At 29.4% G+C, this 21,252-nt stretch overlaps 2 protein-coding genes across 5 annotated transcripts; one reads left to right on the forward strand and one right to left on the reverse strand.

The window, feature by feature from the left end:
* Positions 1–5,065: 5,065 nt before the first annotated feature.
* LOC122523006 (cytochrome P450 4C1-like) lies at positions 5,066–9,304 on the reverse strand. The gene is made up of 13 exons (XM_043644514.1): positions 8,722–9,304; positions 7,948–8,106; positions 7,734–7,843; positions 7,561–7,651; positions 7,277–7,477; positions 7,107–7,200; positions 6,915–7,017; positions 6,699–6,816; positions 6,500–6,615; positions 6,360–6,428; positions 6,096–6,267; positions 5,852–6,031; positions 5,066–5,770 (listed from the first exon to the last, which is right to left on the reverse strand). The coding sequence occupies exons 2-13, from the start codon at positions 8,099–8,101 to the stop codon at positions 5,613–5,615; spliced, it is 1,566 nt and encodes a 521-aa protein (XP_043500449.1). The 5' UTR covers positions 8,102–8,106; positions 8,722–9,304; the 3' UTR covers positions 5,066–5,612.
* Positions 9,305–15,755: 6,451 nt separating this feature from the next.
* On the forward strand, positions 15,756–20,927 carry LOC122523007 (proton-coupled folate transporter). Of its 4 annotated transcripts, none has more exons than XM_043644517.1 (9): positions 15,756–15,998; positions 17,528–17,624; positions 17,934–18,164; positions 18,255–18,606; positions 18,707–19,099; positions 19,191–19,328; positions 19,397–19,480; positions 19,552–19,708; positions 19,786–20,927. In XM_043644517.1, exons 2-9 carry the CDS (start codon positions 17,604–17,606, stop codon positions 19,913–19,915), a joined length of 1,506 nt encoding a protein of 501 aa, XP_043500452.1. In that variant the 5' UTR covers positions 15,756–15,998; positions 17,528–17,603; the 3' UTR covers positions 19,916–20,927. The 4 variants fall into 4 exon arrangements, with proteins under 4 accessions (XP_043500452.1, XP_043500453.1, XP_043500450.1 ...); XM_043644518.1 differs by lacking the exon at positions 15,756–15,998 and adding an exon at positions 16,452–16,768 and having other exon boundaries at positions 16,843–17,624; positions 19,648–19,708; XM_043644515.1 differs by lacking the exon at positions 15,756–15,998 and adding an exon at positions 16,453–16,768 and having other exon boundaries at positions 16,843–17,624.
* The last annotated feature ends 325 nt before the right edge of the window (positions 20,928–21,252 follow it).

Genomic DNA, 21,252 nt, shown 5'->3' on the forward strand with positions numbered 1-21,252 from the left:
TCGTTTTAATTAATTAAATCACGGATTAGAAGCACGTTCGCTCGTTAATAATAAATTCGGTCGCGTTTCGCGTTCGCGTTCGCGTTATTTTTGAGATTTATATATTAAATTAACTGCGAGCAATGCAGTTAATTGCATTAGAGTTTGTTCGTATAAAATTATAGTTTTTTAATTTTAAAACAGTCGTACAGACTGTTCGCGAAGTAGAGTCAGTGAAGTGCATCAGTGAAGTGACTGCCTATCGGGAGTGAATTTTTGTGTTTGCATTGACTGCGTGCAATGCAGTCTTTGAATTAGATTGTAGAATCAGTGTTTGTACGAATAATTAAAGTAACATTTTAATCGCGAAGTAGAGTCAGTGACCGGGCGTAAATTAAATTAAATCGTATCGCGTATGTAGATTCAGTGTTGTTCGCCGTATAAGAAAAATTTCGGTTTCGCGATAAGAAACTTTTTATAGTTTCTTATATTCGTTTACCGCGATATTAGAGTCACGGGAGTGCGGGAAAAAGTGCATCGAGGAATTCTCCGATGGATCTGATGGACGAGGGATGCAGCTGGACCATTTGCTACGAAGTAGGAGTGTTTTGGAGCCACCGCAGAACTTCTAATGCTAATTGTTCATATTGCATACATGTGTCATTTTATTTTAAAATGCCATATATATGTAATATAACATTTAGCAAGTCGTGAGTTAAAATTTAAAGTCCCTCCGGTGCTCAATCATGCCGAGGATGAAAGGTCCCAATCGGCACGAGTTACTGGTTGTAATTATTCCAAAAAATTATTGACGAGCACATGAGTGATTTTAAAAAAGGATTAGTCCTTTTTTGAAATTGCTCATGAAACTGTATATTTTATTGTGTTATATTATTAGATCAGGATAGGTCTTCTTGTCTCATCGATTAAATTCATTTAATTAACAGTGCAATTAATTAATGCACTTTTCTTTTTTATTACGTGTTTCGTTCGCGTTTAGTAGTGGTGAAATCGAGTATTAATTTACTCGATTTCGTCCAATAAAGCATGTAATAAATGTCTTACATGCATTGCTTCGTACTTAGTTTATTTAATCGCGATTTTATTTTTCGATATAATCAAAAAATGAGCAAGAAGACAAACCCATTCGCGACGGATAGACTCTGGCTGTTATATGGTGGCTCAAAGCCCAGTTCTTTCATTAGAACAGCCATTTAACGAAAGAGTCGTCCGAGATTTTTTTAGTTTTTTTAAATTCTTAAAATCTTTTTGAAAGTCATTATAAATGACTTGTAGAGTCATAGCCCGCTTAGTTTAATGAGAGAACATTTTTATATAATAATCAAATTTAGATTAGGATTTTCAGCAATAATTTACTAATCCCCGTTTCTCCCCCCTATACTTTCTGCGTTCTCATTTATGCGTGTGCCCAGGTGTTACACGTATGGGTGAGAAACGGTTAGTATGGGTTTAGTTTTAAGTTTTTCCCCCCCATTGGCGTCTGTCATTGTGCTAGTGATTGCACGGTGTACATTGCACATGTGTGTGCGGTTAGGAATGTGCATTGTACATCGTTTCGCGATACGTAATACCGCGCTTATTATTTTTTAAAGTTATTGAATAAAAATAACTTGTAGAGTCACGCGTACGATACGAAATTTTTTTTTTAACAATCGTTTTGCATAGTAGAGTACCGCATTTATTTGCGGAAACTATGATATACTCGTATATAACTAGTATGCAAATATACTAGTTTATACTTGTATTTTTGCATTAGTCATTTATGCAATAATCACTAGCCTTGACAGACGATTACAGCAATTGGTACGTACTCCCATAAATTTAGAAAAACGCGTTTGAACTAGGGTGTCGGAGGTGCCCCGGGGCATTCTCTCTAGTTTAGGCTTTTGCACCCTGGTGGTATGTGTGAGAACCGTGGAGTGTGTGGATGGGTATTTTTGAGAGAATGTGAAACTTTAATTATAAGTAGGTAGGACCCCGGAATGGCACGTGGCATACTTGCACTTTTCAGTGCGAGTCCCCACCTCCGGGTTTTATACGGAATTGTCACAAAATTCTATCTTTTTATTCTATCTTGCTTGACTTGTAAATCTTTTTTGTGACAATTCTGTAATATGCATTATGTATCATGATTCAAAGGGATTTGCAACCATTTAAAAATTCATTTCTATTTCGATTCTATCTCGAACGAGATAGAGTCGAAATCAAATCCGCAAAACCTTTGATGAATTGATACTTAGTTTTAAGTATTATAACTAGCACTTCGCACTATCGCGATTTAATCTTTGAAATGTTTCATATAATTTAATTAAAGAATAATTTAAATAAAAATATTGCAAAGAAATGCATTGCATTTTTAGTATTATTTTTATTTCAATTCGATTATATTACTCGATAGTAAAAGTGCGAAGTGTTATTAGGTCATCGATTAGCATAATTAACTGCTCGGACATTCGATTAAATGTGCTCGTGTAATATGTGCACAGTCGATGAACTTTTAAGTTCGTTGATTGTCCACGAGCTAGGATAGCTAACGGGAAACGCGAATGCATTTTGTAATAATTAATAAATAGAGTCACCCCCTTAACGAACATCGGAATTATTTGCATAAGATGTATGATGAAAGAAAATAAATGGAATTATTTCATATATATTGTAATGTGAAATGTATTTCATTTATATTAGTGTTATAAGCAGTTGAGAGTAATTGGGTGAAAATGTCTTGAAGTCGTTTCTAAATTGTACGACCATAATTTGGCATATTATAACGGTTTGGTATTAGAATAGAATCGATACTTTACATAGTTAATAATATTCCTTTCGGCGATGAGATATCTCTCGACCAAAAGGTAATAATTATTTTCAATGTAAAAAGCTCAGGATGTTTTACTAATCACATTTTTCTTTTTCAGGGTTGTGTTAGGGTCGGTTAGGTTTTTTTTATTATATAGAATCAGGGACGATTCTAATTCTATATCATTAATCGTTGTAATATGCCAAATTATGCGAATACTTTTTGGAACGATTGACGTTTTTGGTCAAAGATTCTTTTCGTGCTCGCACGTAGGGAATGTCCGACAGTAGGCTTGAAGAAAGAAGAGGCTAAAAGCCGAAGAGGCCCCCACTTAATTGTGGCTCAAGAGGGCAACTACAGACTTAATGAGTTATTTTCAAATTCAACGGCATGGTTGAATTTTTTGAGAATAGCTCGTTGGTCATTTGATATTTTTATTGTTTTATTTTTTTGTTTTGCTCGTCAATAATTTATAATGGTTATTAAGAATGGTAATAATTAAAATAGTTTGCTTTTTGTTACAGGTGACCATCGTTGGATTTGCCATGCCACCCACCAAAGACCAAACATAATTTTTCCTTAAAATAAATCGAGTATTAAGAAAATTTGATTTTATAAATGATATTTCATTAAAAAGATAGAAAATACTTTAAAATCATGATAGAGTACAATACCATTCCCGAATTCCCGCTCCAATATCATATCATTTTCTAATTTCCTATTACACACAATTTCCCCACTTTTCATTCTTCATTTCATTCGTAGAAACTAATTATCTTATAATGTTTTTTAATGTCTCTTTTATTGTTTTAGGTATCAAGATTTATTCAATTATTATATTATATATTTAATTAATTTTCGTTTTATTTTGTTTCAGGATATGATTAATTCCAATGCATTTGTAAGTATTGGATTTTGATCTAGAAAAGGAATATGCTTTCGATGCATTCATTGGTTCTTCGCAAATCTAAACTAATCTTTCTGTTTTCTGTTTCAGGTTCGTTTCCAGTATTTTTTTCAATGGGTAGCGGGTAGATTCTTTCTTTTCGAAGAAAGGTCTACTTCAGGGATGCGACCCTGCCCACGCGAGCCTTGATTCTATCTTACTCCCAAGGATAGAATCATGTCCTTACCTAAAATTCCACCCACACCAAACGATCCTATTTTTAATATTTTGTTGGTAGGATGAATTATGTGAAACAGGGACCAGAAGGCGACTGAATTATGGTAGACAGCAGTATTTTATTATGTTAATTACTTTAATATTGCATCGCTTTCTCTCGTAAGAAAAATCACTGTTAATGCACTTTCATGTTTTACAGGTACCATGGATCAGTCCAAATTTTTACAGATACCATGGATCATTCATTGCATCTTTGCAAATCTAAAATAATCTTTTCTTTTTCTTTTTCAGGTTCGTTTCCAGGCCCACTTTTCTTCTTCTTCCATACTCGTTTGTTTTTTTTTGTTGCATGTTCAATAGGAGGAGGACCACACGAGGACCACACGAGGACTACACGAAGACCATACGAGGACTCACACGAGGACCAGAGGAGGGCCAAAAGGAGGACCAAGAGGACTTAGTTATAATAAAGTATAATATAAGATAATTAAATGAATAATTTTAATCTATTTATTTTTCTCCTCTTAGCATCGCAGGCATGAAATAATTATTTTTAATGTATTTTTAATGTATTTTATTTGTTCATAGGTTTCATTTTTTTTCGATTCTATTTATGTTTCACTCCTCCTTTATCATTTTGATATTTGGTATTCCACTTTTTTCTTCATTTGCGATAATAATTGAAAGGATTTTCCGAATAAAACTCTTAGGGTTAGGCCTAAGAGTGGGGCTCATTAAAAAACGTTCTCGGGGCTTTCATTTTCTATGGTTTCAATTTAATTCGGATGGGGACATCTTCAGGATGCACATCCCGGGTCTTCAAAAGCGGTTACCTCCACGTGGTTAGACCTGGGCAATGGTATTTTACTTTCAATATAATGTATAACATATTTTATATGTTATACATTCCATTGCAAGTAAAATCTAGCCAAAGACCGCTTACCATAAACATTATAATAGTAATTAGTTTCTTTTAACATCCTTATTAATACCATATTTCTTTACTCCCCTTTCCTGGGTTCCTTTTATCCATTTAATATACAGAAACTAATTACTTTATAATGTTTTTTGATAACTTTTATGTATTTACAGATACCAGGTAACATACCAGGGAGTAGCCCAAAATTATTGAAATTAAAGTTACGATGTATAAAAGAGATTGCATTGGATTTATTCATTGCATTTTTACAGTCCTAGAATAATAGGACAGAGCCTAAGAATGGAGTTCCTTAAAAACCGTTCTCTGTTAGATCATTTTCTTTCATTTTAGTTTAATTCGGATGTAGACATCTTCAGGATGCACATCCCTTGTGGGTCTTCAGAAGCGGTTACCTTGGTTAGACCAGGTTGGTTAGACTACGGTTACATGGTTAGACCCGGGCAATGATATTTTATTTTTCATGTAATTTTTATCATATTTTATATGCTATACATTCCATGGCAAATGAAATTCAGCCAAAGACCCTTCCCTCCCCCGCTTACCATAAATATTATAAAGGTAATAATTAAATTCTTGCAACTTCCTGAGATTAATGTTATTACACCTTTTAATGTTTTATTTTCCCCTAAATATTCCTTGTACAGGAATACTCTTAAAAATTCTTAATTACTTTTATTTCATTTATTTTATTACAAGATATTAAAAAGTAAAAATTCATAATCACATATCATTCTTTTTCCTATCCTAGATATCCATTATATTGGAATAAACCTAACGTGAAGTGGTTTGGAAGGAGTCAGAGTTATATCAGCACTTATTATGACGTCGTCGACTTCGTCCACCGGTTCCAGACGAAAATTATGCAAAATATGAGCTATTAATACTTTCAGTTCAAACATGGCAAATTTTTGACCTATTAAAAAGAAAAAAAAGATCAATTAATTCGATAATTCTTTTTTCTTTTTCTTCTTCTCTCTTTGTATGTAACATTTACCAATACAGTTCCTCATTCCTGCACTAAACGGTATGAACGAGTAAGGATGACGTACTTTTATATTTTCCGGTAAAAATCTATCCGGATCAAAAACCTCCGGATTTGGCCAATATATTGGATTTCTGTGTACATTGTAGATACTCACTTGACAATTTGACCCAGCAGGAACTACGTACTTAGCTAAAAATGATAAAAAAAATAATAATTAAAACGAAATTATAAATAATTATAAAATGTTACATACTTAGTTGCAAATCTTCATTTAAATAACGAAATATAGTATGAACGCTTGGATATAAACGAAGTGATTCTTTTACGCATCTTTCCAAATATGAACAATCTCGAAGCATCGAAGTCGTCAGTTGACAACAACCTTCTCGTTGCATGACCATGTCCACTTCGCTTCTTATATTTTCCTATAAATGAAATCAATTAATAATTATTGATTTATTAAATGCAAAATACATCTCGCGTTAGTTTGATTTTTTTTACATATTGAATATATTACCTGAACATTTTGGTGTTTTGCAAAAAGACTCAATGCAAAGCACAATACCATAGCTGTAGTGTCGTGACCCTTTAAAGATATTTCTTTGAAAATATTTCATCATTAAGAACAAATGGTGAATTATATTAGAATTATATTACCTCGAACATAAATGTATCAACTTCCTCTCGAATTCCATCATAGTCGATCTGTTTATTATCCAAATAAGAAACTATAAGTAGATCTAACAAACAAAGTTTTTTTTTCAATCCCGTTCCTGTAATCAAATTTATTATTTTAATCGATATACTTTCATTATTTGTATATAATTACGATTAAAAAAATTGTCCGTGAAAATACTTTTATTATTTTTCTCTAATTTTTCAGCAATTTTCTCATTTTCTTCGTTAATTTGATTTAAGTTTCGTAAATATTTATAATTCGTTTGCTCGTGATAACGCATTCTTTCTGCAATTATCTAAAATATAAAAGTAATAATTATTAAAATCTATAGATTTCCTCGTAAAATATCAAATAAAAGGGGGAGATATCATGCAAATAAAACGAGTGACATACATTTTTGGAAAAACTGTGTAACGTTTTCAACAGTTTCTTTTCCAGTCGGCCTGTTGGCGAGAGGGCAAATAATCTATCGAGATGGTACCAAGGTCTCGCAAATCTAACGAACGATAATTACTTCTTTATAAAATAAATTCTCTTTATTATACGATATTAAATAAATTATTAATATTAAAAATGATTAATTACCTAAACGGTATTATTTTTCCGTAACCATGAACGGCATTACGATATTCAGATTCTAGTTGACCCTTTTCTTTTAATGAGATACCCAAAATCGTTTCTACAAATAAGTTTATGTTAATTGATTTTTCATAGTATCCAAATAACAAATTTTTAATTGAATCCATTTCATTTACCACATATTATATTTAAAGAATGTTTCGTAATAAGTTGTAGCAAATCTTGAACGATAGAGCCATCATCTTGTTCTTGTGCTTGTTCTCGTAAAGATCTTACGAGAAATTGGGCTTCCTCGTTAAATGTAACGAGAAAATGTTGAATTATATCGACGTGAAAGGTAGGTGTCAATATTTTTCTACGTTGTTGCCATTTTTCACCTGTTCAATAAAAATTGAATATACGAATATTATATAATAAATATATTCAAGATCCAACAATTTTTTTCAATTCAATCTGTTACCTCCACTGGTAAGCAATCCAGTAGCAAGCCAACTCTGCATATAATTGTATGGGATATATTTTGTCGTAAGTTCTTTACTTTTCATAAATATCTAAAATCGTAAAAAATATTTATCCTCTTCTTCCTTCATTTAAATGATTCAACCGTGACATTTTATTTAATTAATTACTAACCTTAATATCTTCCGGATCAAGTAAAATTATAGACGAGAAAAAGAAGGACCACATTTTAAATATAGGATAAAATTCTTCGCCAAGTTGCCAATATTTCTTCATTAATTCTTCTAAAGTAAAAATAAAATGAGAAGATTTATATAACTGTATAGAATAAAAAATGAATTAAAAATTATTAAACGATTAAACAAATTTTCATTTTGAAATAGTTTACCATTGGAAACTTGAAAATGATGCATATTTCCAATTATGGGATATTCTTTTGGTCCTGGAAATTGATTGAGAAGTCGACCTTCTCTTCTGTATCTTATGAAACAGTGTAATATACATAAAAATATAATCAAACTTGTCAAGATCGTAAGAAACATTGTATCTGTAAAAAGAAATAGTAATAATATTTGAATAAATTTCTTGTAGTATATAATTACGTAAGTATAATTAGAATAAGTAGATATTGTCGTAGACGAGTAATTTCATATTACGAGAAACTTGATACCACGAATGTTACGCAAAACGAGCAAAAAATCGTCAATTTTTATCTAACGCAACATCTAATAATTATCTGTAATTATCTGTGGCAATTTTGCCAGTCGTATTTGTAATTAGATAGAATAACTTTTTACAATTTTCATAGAATTTTTTCTTTAGAATATATATATTATATTTTTGTATATAGAATATATATTTTCTATAAAATATCTTTAAAAAAAATATCGATGCACACATACACACACTTTTAAATACTAAACACTCTTCGTTATTTCCGTATTAAGTTTCTTTTCTATCGAATTTTGTTTCTTTTACCCTCGCACTCAGCTGTTCGATTAAAGGTCGGGGTGAATAACAGTTGAGACGAAGTAATACAAAATATGGATCATATATTTTAACTAAACACGAGAAAATAGAACAAAAATACAAAACTCCCTGCGTTATACTTAAAATAAGAAAAAACTCTTCTATCTTTTACTTTTGAAATGGGAATCCAAACCTTTTTAATATTATAACACGTTACGACTTGAGACCTCATGTATATTAAGACTTTTTATCTGGTTTTAAGACTTCTTCTCTGGTCTGGTGTCCGTCTTTTATACTCCGTTTATAGTGGGAGGGGAAGGACTCTTTTTATCTTAGTGGGCGTTTCTTATCCTTATTGAAGTATCTGAAGTATCCAGAATCTTTATTGGTCATCGATAGTTCTTTCTTTTACCACCTGTAACGTCTTAGCGAGAGAATATCTTCCACAGTTCTAGAAATTTTACACGTTCAAACTTGCATTTATTTACAATAATGGAGGAACAAGCACCAGACCATTCCTTTTAAGGAGACCGAATATTAGAATTATCTTTATCGCCTTTAACATGAGATTCAAAATATTTTACATATTTATTTTAGATTTATTTAGATTTTCATCCATAACGATGGAATGGGATAATAAAGCTTCTATTGAAGCGGTGATAAAATCGTGGTTCCAACATACTGGTGACCGCATCAAATTAAAGTCAAAAAATTCAAATTTATTTATGCCAATTATAAATTAACAGAATTCTTTTTATTTTCATTACATATTTTTGCATTTAATTATAATAATTATTCGATTTCAATGTATATGTTATTCTATTAATGTATTAACTATAAACAAAAATAAAATTAATATAAAATATGATATTTTTTTACTTTATTCAATTAAAAACGAAAAAAAAAATGCAAATTTTTGAATAACCTCGCAAATTCCATCTTATTAATGTTAAACTTTTGGATATCAGATTTTAGTTTTCTTACCGATGTCAGAAAACGGTGCATAACAGGTCTTTTTGTTATCTTTCTGATCAATTGTTTCGGATATCAGATGATGAAAATCTTATCTTTTAAAACTTTTTAAGATAACATTTAATTGAATGAGTAATTTCTGCTTTTACATTAAACACGTTTCTTTTGACACGTCTTGTTATCTTGTATTCTCCTGACAGTTCTTCGAGATGTGGCCGAATTCGTTGTATAGCAAATATTTTATACTATTGATTTTCGATGGACACTTTTGATTCCGATGATTCAATCTTTTACAATAGTAGTTGTCCTTACTTTTATGCACTTTCAACAATTTCGAATTTTTGTTTCACTCTTTCCTTCGGCATCTCATACAACGCTAACTTTTTTTTTAGCTGTTTGCAATTAATTATTCGTGTTGTTAATCCGTTGGCACATATTTCTAACATATCCTCGAATTTCTTCATCCAACATTTGACGTTGAACGTACCGTCCCCAATAAATGTTTTGCAACGATTTTTTTACTTCGTTAAAAGTAAACGTTTGCATTGTTCTTATAGGGATTTCGTTTTCACTACTTTCCGATTTTTCGTCTTCGTAATCGTCGTAATTTCTTTTTGCTAGCTAGCTAGCTGCTCGTAGGCATTTCGCTAGCTTCTTCATTTTACCATTCGTGCTTTAACCCACCTCTTTTACGAAAATTTGATTTTCAATTCCAGATACCTACTTCATATCACTGATATCTGGATTCGGCTGCAACTATTGTCGCATTTGCAAGATATTCTTGGAATGAACTTCTCGACTGCATGATGCATTTAATCAATCATTTCCACTGCACTTAAAGATACTTACAAGCTCGTTACTTCAATTCTATCCCGGACGAGAGTCCTCAATTGTAAGTAAGTTGTATATTACGTACATTCTTTTCATTTATTTTATTTCTTTAATATTTAATAATTAATAATGTTTAATAAGGTTTAATTATTTGATATAACGAGATGAGATATAGAATAAAATAGTTAGTATCTATAATCGTGTAAATCTATATTGTTTTTTTTTTTGTTGACAATTTATTTGGAGACAATTTTTAAAATGATTTATTATTAATAATTACTGGAGTGAAAAACACATATTTCGGAAAAATATGATATTTTATGCTTTAAAGGATAAAATGAACATTATAAAAGTACAATACGAATAATATATGCAATCTTTGTTTAAACTTACGATTATGTAACGTACTTTTCAACGTATCTGAGTATAATTTTTTCGAAGCTTTTTCAAATACGTTCGTAAATAAATTATTTTTTATATTTGTTATCTTCTTGATCTTCTATAATTCAACGAAACAAAGTGATAGAGAGAGAGAGAGAGAGAGAAAGAGAGAGAGAGACAGACAGACAGACAGACAGACAGACAGACAGACAGACAGAGAGACAGACAGACAGACAGACAGAAGCAGAGAGGTAACGTAGAAATCACTCGTTTGCGAACAGAATACTGAACTTTAGTATTACCGGTACAATATAGTTTGAACAAATGCGTATAGTATTAAGTAACATATTAATATCAACAGTAGCGGCCCCTAAGTTGTAATTGTGAAGCTATTATATCTTATAAAATATATATGCACACGTCCCCTCTCTGTCATACAAGTGTATCATATTTTTCTTTATATTTCTCATAAAAATAGTACAACATATTGTATAGAAAGATTGGAAAAAAAAACAAAAATGAAAAACAAGATAAATTATCGAAATTTCCTTTAAATTTACATACATTGGATATACTAATTATAGGAACCAATTACAAAACACCCAAGCACAAAAGTTGATGTTTGTGCTATTTAAAATAAGCTGTTATTAACATCTTCTTATTCGCTTTATTTTGTATGTATATCTTCTTCAGAAAGATTATTCAACTGTCGCGATATAATAATAATAAAATATAATAGAAGTTAATGTGCGAAGTCTGTTATTAAACAGTTACCGTATATAAAAGCAGTACTTTACTATCTAAATGTTTTAAAATCATCAGCCGTATATAAATAAAGTTCGTATATGTTTTACGTAAAGATTCCTTAATAATTAAATTATAATTTTTCTTAAAAATATATTGTATATATATATATTTAAATTTCAACATTTCACTTAAATATGAATGACTATGTTGACGATTATTTAATTCAAACAGTGAACAAGTAAGCTACTCGAGTGAGCCACTATAGTGGCTCATCGACCTGGAAAAAATAATCGCAAAAGCCACTTTAGTGGCAGGCCGGCTAAGGCCTATATCGGTAATTGCAGTGCTCTACCTTTAACTTTTCGACCGTCGGTAACTGCCACTGTCGGTAACTGCCACTGTCGGTAACTGCTACCGTCGGTAACTACCACCGTCGGTAAATGCCATCGTCGGTAATAGTAAACTTAAAGTTTTTTTTACTCTACGTCGGTAATATTTTGAATTTAGGTTCCTGACGGTCAATATTATTAAAGTACAAACTCTCATTAAAAACGGTCGATGTTTTATAAATAGGAATATACTATTACCGACGGTGGAAGTTACCGACGGTGGAAGTTACCGACGGTAGCAGTTACCGACGGTGGAAGTTACCGACAGTGGCAGTTACCGACGGTGGCAGTTACCGATGGTCGAAAAGATAAAGGAAGAGCACTGCAATTACCGATATAGGCCTTAGCCGGCCTGCCACTAAAGTGGCTTTTGCGATTATTTTTTCCAGGTCGATGAGCCACTATAGTGGCTCACTCGAGTAGCTTACTTGTTCACTGTTTGAATTAAATAATCGTCAACATAGTCATTCATATTTAAGTGAAATGTTGAAATTTAAATATATATATATATACAATATATTTTTAAGAAAAATTATAATTTAATTATTAAGGAATCTTTACGTAAAGCATATACGAACTTTATTTATATACGGCTGATGATTTATAAAGTGTGTGTGTGTCAGTTCCAACGCACGAATGGAGTTTACTCCTTCAGAACGATTGTCTTTGAACAGATACAGAAAAAAGACTTACTAGATTAAAAAAAAGACCGATATCATATTGAAGCTAGAAAAACCTGTCTTTCTGTAAGTTTTCTTGAATTAAAAATTTTGTTCCAGATTGAATTAAACGTTTTTTTTTTCTGTGCAGTAGGTAAAAAGAGTAAATAAACGCATCCATTAAAATCCTTAAAGAATGTATATATTTTTATTCTATTTATTTAATTATAATATTAATTAGATCAATAGTGTCGTCATTATTAATTACTGTGACAAGAAGTTTATGGTAACTAAAATACGACACATGAACGCATGTGTGTGTGTGTGTGTGTGTGCCGGTAGATACGTGGTTTACGAATCGTGAAAACACCACATCAATTGTTGTCTGATATCTCGTCGTCCCCAGTGTTCTACCAGAAACAAAATCCAAATTAAGTTCGGATTTTTTTTACACATATGACAAATAAAGAATAACATTTACTTGGTGATACTTATAAAAAAAATCCTCAATTAATCATTCTAAAAACCTCAATACGCACACTTCTCGAATTTTCCCCAATCCCACATATATATAAATCATATAGGTATATACACATATACATATACTTACATGTGTCAGCTGCATCGCAGCATCCCTGTGTACGTCGGCGGCACACAAGTATACAAGTTATACACACACATTGCAAAAAAGTGAAAGATGCGCACGATAGGTCGCGCAGAAAAAATGTAACAAGGACATTTGATTTATGATTTCATTATTCTTTCTACCTTTTTTTTTTACATTTTTCATACCGGGCACCTTAAATGACAATCGATTCTTAAGGAGTAAACTCCAATAAAATATGATTAACGATAACTTAAGCGATATCGCGATAACGAATTTGCGCAGTTATGCTATTGATACTTTGTACTGACTGCTGAAAAGAATTGGTAGATAAAAATGTTTATTAAAATTCTTTGTTCGATATCTTGTAAAAAGATTGAACCTTTGTATCTACTCCTGGGGTACAATGTACAGTTCTAATGGAACTCCCACAAATGTGTAAAGTTTCGAAAAAAATCTAATAAGGATCGCGAGGTGTGATAAGCCCTTGTAAAATATAATACAAAAACCTTAGTTTTAATTCGATCAGGATATTTTTGGAATAGGTATCGCATATCGATTATTGTACTCTGATCACGTTGTTGCTTTAACGAAATTATTAAATATTATTAGGTTGAGAACGTATTTTATAAATAATAAAGCAGTTAGAGGCGTTTTGACCTTTCCGATGAATAATTTGCATTGAAATCACCACTGAATATCATCGACATCTTACCGTAATTTTTGTTTGAAATGCGAGGAACCTTGGGGAGTGTATTTGATTTAATTTTTTTGTAATAAAATCAATAATATTTTGAATTGATATATATGTGCCCATTATTATGAAAGTGGTCTAAATGAAAATTAAAAAAAAAATAAGTTTATTAATTATTTCACACCACATTATTTTAAAATCAATTAATTCAATGTAATTTGCACGATATTGTCAAAAATGAATTATTAGATAGTGGTTGTTATTTCAACATTATATGGAATTCATTCAGTGTTCAAATGTAATTTTTCAAACATCTCGAAACAAGAGATATATGACTTGGACCACTTTCATAATTATGGGCACATATATCGATTCGAAAAAATGTATATAGCAACGATTAGACTTACTTATCTATTTTTTAAATCTGCGTTGACAAGTACACAACTTTCTAATAGGTAATAAATTAGTTTGATGCGTATATTTATGTCCAACCGAGAGATTATAACTCACACTTTAATTATACAACAATATCGAAATTGTAAACTGTTTTATCAACATTAAATTTTACGAACATTTATATCAAATTTTACACAATATATAAAAATTTAAGAACTTGAACTCTTTATGAAGAACTGTTATATCCGATGTAACAAAGTAATATAGACACTTTATACTTTCAACTTCTCTATGCTTTTAATTTTTTCGTTTTTTTTAATCTTATTTCCATTTCAATCAACTTGCGAACCGGTTTATTTATTTCATGAATATCTTGTCTCCTGTCTATTTCCTATTCGTTTATCTTCCCATAAATTTTGAATTGCTCTGCATATAGTAATTTACTTATATCAATAAAAAATGGATAAATCATACATACACATACACACACGCACACACAACACACCTACTCATAGAGCATTTTTTATATAATTATCATTCGATTTCTACATTGTTTGTATGTAATGTTAAAGATTAATTAATGCTGAGAATACTCTCGTAAATCTGAATTCTTAATACAAAAATCATGAATATGTATTATTGGGAGAAGAAATATGTACATAATAATTTATGCAATTAATCATAAAAAATGAACATATATCACCTATGCGATCACGTGTTATTTTATAATATTAAAAATAAGTATCATATATCTATGAAATAGATATTGACATAGTGTATGAAAAGATCGGTAGAATACATGAGCAAAGAATACAGAATTATATAAAAGCTCACAAGTCTACTTTTTTCCTAACCAGATTCATATAGGAGGTAGTAGGTAGAATACTGTATTCTTTGATAGTATTGTACCGTTCTTTGATAGTATTGTACTGTCATTGCGTTAAGTATATACTATCGCCTACTGGTGGTCAGGGTAGTAACTAAGATGAATCTGATTAGGAAAAAAGTGGACTTGTGAGCTTTTATGTACTTCTGTATTCTTTGACATGAGAAAAAATGTAAAAAATAAATAGAGAAATAAATCGATTGACACGTAAAAACTGAATGAATATAAGAAAGGAAGAAATAGTGTAACGGTTGCTTAAGATTTAAATTATTATTAAAATTAAATCTCACAAGGATTTTCTTTTTTATAATTTTTAAATTTTTCGCGACGGGCTGATGAACTACTTTACGGTCAAATAAAGACTTGAAAAAAATCATGATTTATACAAAATCTAAATTTATGTACTTCGAATTTTGTTAATATATATTCATCAATATTTTTATTACATTTTATCAAGTATATACTTTACATAACTTTTATTTTATTCAATCTTATTTAACAAAACATTTCAATTGATGAATACATATCTGTAAACAGATGTCGCCACCTACATTATTAAACTTTTTAACTTTCTAATGAGAAATTTAAAAAAACAGTCAATAATCCTTAAATGGATAAGTGGTTGACAATTTTATTTTTCTTTAGAATAATCTATTAATAAAAACTCTGAAATATTGATCGCTGTAATATATAGAAAATATAAATCATATTGAATCATTTAGTGAAATTTTTGTAGTATATGCGTGCTAACGATCGATTATAAAAGGATAAGTAATAATAATTATCGACGAGAGAAATGATGTAATAAGATTAAACATTTCCTCCTGTAAATAAATTGATCAGAGAATATGGTGATTTGGGATTTTTATCAACTTAATTGAATTATAAACGAACTACGTATATTACTATAGGTATGTGTATATGCATATATTTATACATATGTACTTTTGTATACATTTGTAGTATTTTTTGTACATCCACGCTATGAATTGACTTCATTTGAAGAGGTTAGAAATGATAAAGGATGATTTATTTGTGTGGTTATTAGAGTGCAATATTTGTTTTTTAAGAGTAACATAAATTACGTGATAATTTATTGAGCTTAAAGTTTAAATTAAGTTCTATTTAAAATCTATGAACTTTAGTTTCTATTTAGAGATTATGAACTTCAGTTTCAATTAACAATAATAAAAGAAAATCATTCTAAATAATATATTTTTAATAATCCATTAACAAAATAATTCTATTTACAGATTATAGTGATTGAGAAAAATGATATATTAATTTATCTATATATATTATATATCATTTATTTGTAGTAATTATTTAACATTTAATAACGTTTTTCCCGCCAAAAAACTTGCTTGCATTCCTCGTGCTTTCTATTTCCAGAAAGTTTTTATCAATCTTGGATGGCAGCACTCAGCTGCTAATCATAACCTCAATCTTAAACAGTATTAACATTATCATCAAATAGTTTTCTAAGTGGTAGAAAAATGAATCTGTGAGAAAACTTATTTCTATTATCATACACGATTCAATTGCGTAAATAGATTATTTTATCTTGTTGTTGATTCATTTATATCTACATAATGCCATATTGCATTTAATGTTTTTCATCTTAACTTGCTTTATTACATCATTGTATGAACAGAATGAATTAAATAGCTCACACAAAAATGTACGTAAAAAAAGATTAATTTGTTAAATCGTTAAGAATAGATACACATTTTTACCAATTTATTATTTTCCTAGAAAATTGTAAAAAACATGTGTACCTGTGTATAAATCTTATGAAGAAAAAATGGTAAAGACAAATAGCAAAAGAAAGTCTATTATACTAGCAGCTTTTAAAAATTCTGCTACGACGAAGAGAATAGATAATAATATATAATACATAAATTAAAACAATGCTAGCAATAATAGTAATTGCAATGTCGGTGCGAAGAAAGAAAAGACTACTTAAGATAAATCTGAAACACTTCCTAAATAAGTAGATTTCTCAATAATGTGTAATTATTTGCAAATATTAATTATATTTATTAATGAATTGGATAACGTTCAAAAAGAAATATCAAACATATGATATCGGGTAATAATGTAAAACTTCTCATGATACTATACATACAAGTTTGTCAGACAAATAATAAGAGCAAAAAAGAAAAATTAAAGATTATGAAAAAATATTGTTATTACATGTTTTTCTTTTATTTATCGATTGCCATATACTTGACAGTAGTGATAAGAGTTGTTGATTGAAGAATAAAAAGTCTTTTTAAAAGTAGTACAAAATCGGCCACATAATAAGACATTAAAGAAATATGATAAGCAACATAAATGTGAATGAATCATACGAGCGAATAATTTTCATTTGGACGGACGAAGAATGTGGATGTAACTGGAGAATTAAACTATTTGCTTAAAACAGCTATATTTGCAGAATTGGATATGTACCAGTACGTGAATCTTTGATATTGTCCTTTGGTTTAGGTGTATAAATAAATGGAAGAGTGAACATGGAAGACATAGAATTCAAAGTAAGGATTTATATTTTTTTAATAATTAATATTTATTATATATATATATATTTTTTTTATATTTATTATAATAATAATGATCTCACTTTATTTCGAATCAAATTATTGTTTCAATGTTTATGCACATGTTTTAATCTAAGTATTATCTTGTAAAACTAATTAAAGATAAAAATATGAAGAGTAGAGATAAAAATGTTATGAAATCAATATATCGTGCAAGTTTCATAGATGAATACATCCACAAATTCAAACGAAATCAAAAACTAATATTTTCCCGGGTTTTTTAAATTTAAATCGAAATTTTTATAGATGGTGTCGACGAATTCGAAGTACAGTTGCAAATTTTGCAGAAAATATTTCCAATGGATAAAGTTAATTTCGGTAGAACCAACAATGTGGCTTTATATGATGGCTTTTATGATAACTTCGGTAGTGGAGCAAGATTTTTTTATATACAAAGCCTGCAGAGTAGATCATAATTTATCAGAAGAGATATGTGCAAATTTGAAGTCTAACGATACTTTAAAAACTGAAGTTCAAGTAAGTTATTATTTTAAAAAAAAAATACAAATTAATCAAATGATAGAAAAATCTATATTATTAATTAATTAAATCGTGTCATTATTTTAGGTGACCGTATCGGAATTTCATCAATGGAACAATATTGCTGGTCACGTAGTACCGATCATTTTAGCATTGTTTTTCGGAAATTGGAGTGACAGACACGGTAGAAAATTACCATTGATTATAGGATTGATCGGAAAATTTCTATATTCTTTTATGGTGATCGTTAATTCGTTTATTAGTTCTTGGAATTTAAACATGGTGATATATACTGCGAGTTTACCTATGGGAATGCTTGGAGGAGACGTTGCTATATTTGCCAGTTGTTTTTCATACATATCGGATATAACAACAGTTGAAAAGAGGACTCTAAGGATCACTATACTCGATGTTATTTATCTTAGCACTATGCCTACCGGTAAGAATAAATTAAAAATCATTTTATTTTATTTTTTATTTTATTCCTTTTCCCGTAGAAAACAATTTTTGCATTATACTATTTTTGTTTACTTTTCTAGGCGTAGCTTTGGGTTCTTATCTATTCACAAACGTCGTAAATTCCTCTCATGGAATAATGTTTTCAATAAATGCTACTCTACTCGTCATTGCTATTATCTACTCTTTTCTAAATCTTGAATGGCAAACACAACAACGCCAACAGATATCGAACGATAATCCTTTTATAGATTTCTTTGACAAAAAACACGTAGAAGAAACATTTAAAACGCTAACGAGAAAAAGAGAAAATCATGGAAGAGCTTATCTTTGGATTTTACTATTAGCAATGGCTCTATACACTTTCCAAAGAGATGAGAAACCTATGAGCTATCTTTATACTCAATTAAAATTTAAATGGGGTGTCACAGACTTCAGTAAATTCAAAACATTTCTATCTACACTTTTTGTAATAGGTTAGTCACATAAATTTTAATAGTAATTAATATTTATTAATTCTTTGGTTTTTCAAGAAATCTTAATGAGAAACATATTATTTATTTCTAGCTATGCTTATTGGTGTTCCTACGATGAGTAAATTAATTGGAATGAGGGATACTTTAATCGTTGCAGTTGGTGCTATAGCGCATGCAAGTGCCAGAATTATTTTTGCTTTAGCCACTATACCACAATTATTTTATGTTGGTATGTGATATTTATAAAATGTTTTTATATTTGAATAATTTAAGATTAAATACTGATCTTTTCTTTAGGAGCGGCTGTTGCAGCTTTAGGACCTATCGTTGCACCGGTATTAAGATCAATGACTTCTAAACTTGTTCCTGTAGAAGAAAGAGGTACTTATAATTGTAATATATATTTTATTAAAATATAGTGATATATTTGTAATCGGAAACATGTGATTTAGGTAAAGTATTCGCTATGTTATCTGTTTGCGATAATGCAGTACCTCTCTTCAGTGGTGTTTTATATTCTCAACTTTATAATTTAACAATTAACACAGTTCCTAGTTCCATTTATTGGTTAACATTTACTACTCAAATTATGGTGCTTTTATTGATCTCGTAAGTAAAATTAATATTCACGTTTCTTTCACTTGGAATTATCGGTTATATTACTAACTTTTTTTATTTTTATATAGTATAATACATTTTTCATCTACAAACGAACATGTACAAGAAAAAAATGACGAAGAAACAACTGTTCAAAGTGATTTAGAAGTCGATAGGTCTCCTAATGATGTATTGAATCATAACATTCATTTACGATAAGTATTTTTCCAATAAAAAATAGATTTTAGAGTCTCGATATATTACCTAATATATTATGTTTCTATTATAAAGAGACTTTTTAATTTTTCATTGACGTCTCGATTAATATAGTCGGAGAATCATATTATTTTTATATATTAAAAATCAAATTTAATATAACACGAAAAAAGAAAAAAAATTGTAAAAATGCAAGTTTTCTCTTATATTTTTATTAAATACTAATTGTTGATTTGTTGAATAATGAATATGTACAATTTTTTAAGAAGAAAAGCGTTGAACTGTAGAATATATTTTTTAGCAATTAATTAATTAATATAACGATATCAATTGTAAATTACAACAGACAAATATTCCAGATGAATGGAAGATTTCTTAATAAATTTTATGTAGGTATAATTCTTAATTATACATCACGTATTGATATTTAATTTACGGTAAAATGTGAATCATCGATTTAAAGTGTTTTAACAAATCGCATAATAATGATTAGGATGAATCAGAAGAATGAGCAAAAACATTTAACGTAAACGCCGTAACAAGAAACAACATACATATGTCATTAGTGAATATTAAATGGTTTCGAGATAAAAAATAAGATATTAGCGGTAATTCAAAGAACGATGATTTATCTGGAAATTTGATTTTGCCTTTTCAACACACGTTCATTGGTATCATCGATTTTATAAAAAATTTATTTTTTACTTATCGATTATTAAAAGTAAAATCAAGAAGTCGATTTGTATACATCATGCGTCTCATATATTTCAAGTATGTCAAGGCATCATCAATATTTTATTGTTTAGATATTATTCTCTAGATTGCCAAATTTTTGCGGTAACAAATAAGAAAAAATATTATTGTTATTATTTATATATACTTGTTCTTTATTATTCATCAAACAAGTTTACTTTGAAAAAAAAAATGAAAAAATTGCGTAAATAATGTTAAATAAAATGTTAAGATTTTAGTAATTCTTTTGGTTGCATAAAATAAAGAAAAATTTTATTGTGAATATCGAATAAAATGTTAATATTACAAGTGAAATTGAAAGCAGTGTTAATAAAAATACTATTCGAAAAGTAAATATATTTTGGTAATCCTCATCATAGCACATTTTCATATTCAATCGACGTATTGAAAAGCGCGCGTTGCATAAATGATATATTCACGCGAACATACGATTTCTTGAATGCGTTTTAACGATTTAACAATAAATACATAATTTTATTTTGAGCTATCACAACGATGCAAACGAAATTAAAAAAAACATTTGCCTAATTTTTCTGTTCATTTTATACATCAAATGTTACTTTTCTTTTTTCTATTTTTTTTTTAAA

This window comes from Polistes fuscatus, unplaced genomic scaffold (assembly GCF_010416935.1).
Source record: "Polistes fuscatus isolate 324 unplaced genomic scaffold, CU_Pfus_HIC Scaffold6, whole genome shotgun sequence".
Lineage (NCBI taxonomy): Eukaryota > Metazoa > Arthropoda > Insecta > Hymenoptera > Vespidae > Polistes > Polistes fuscatus.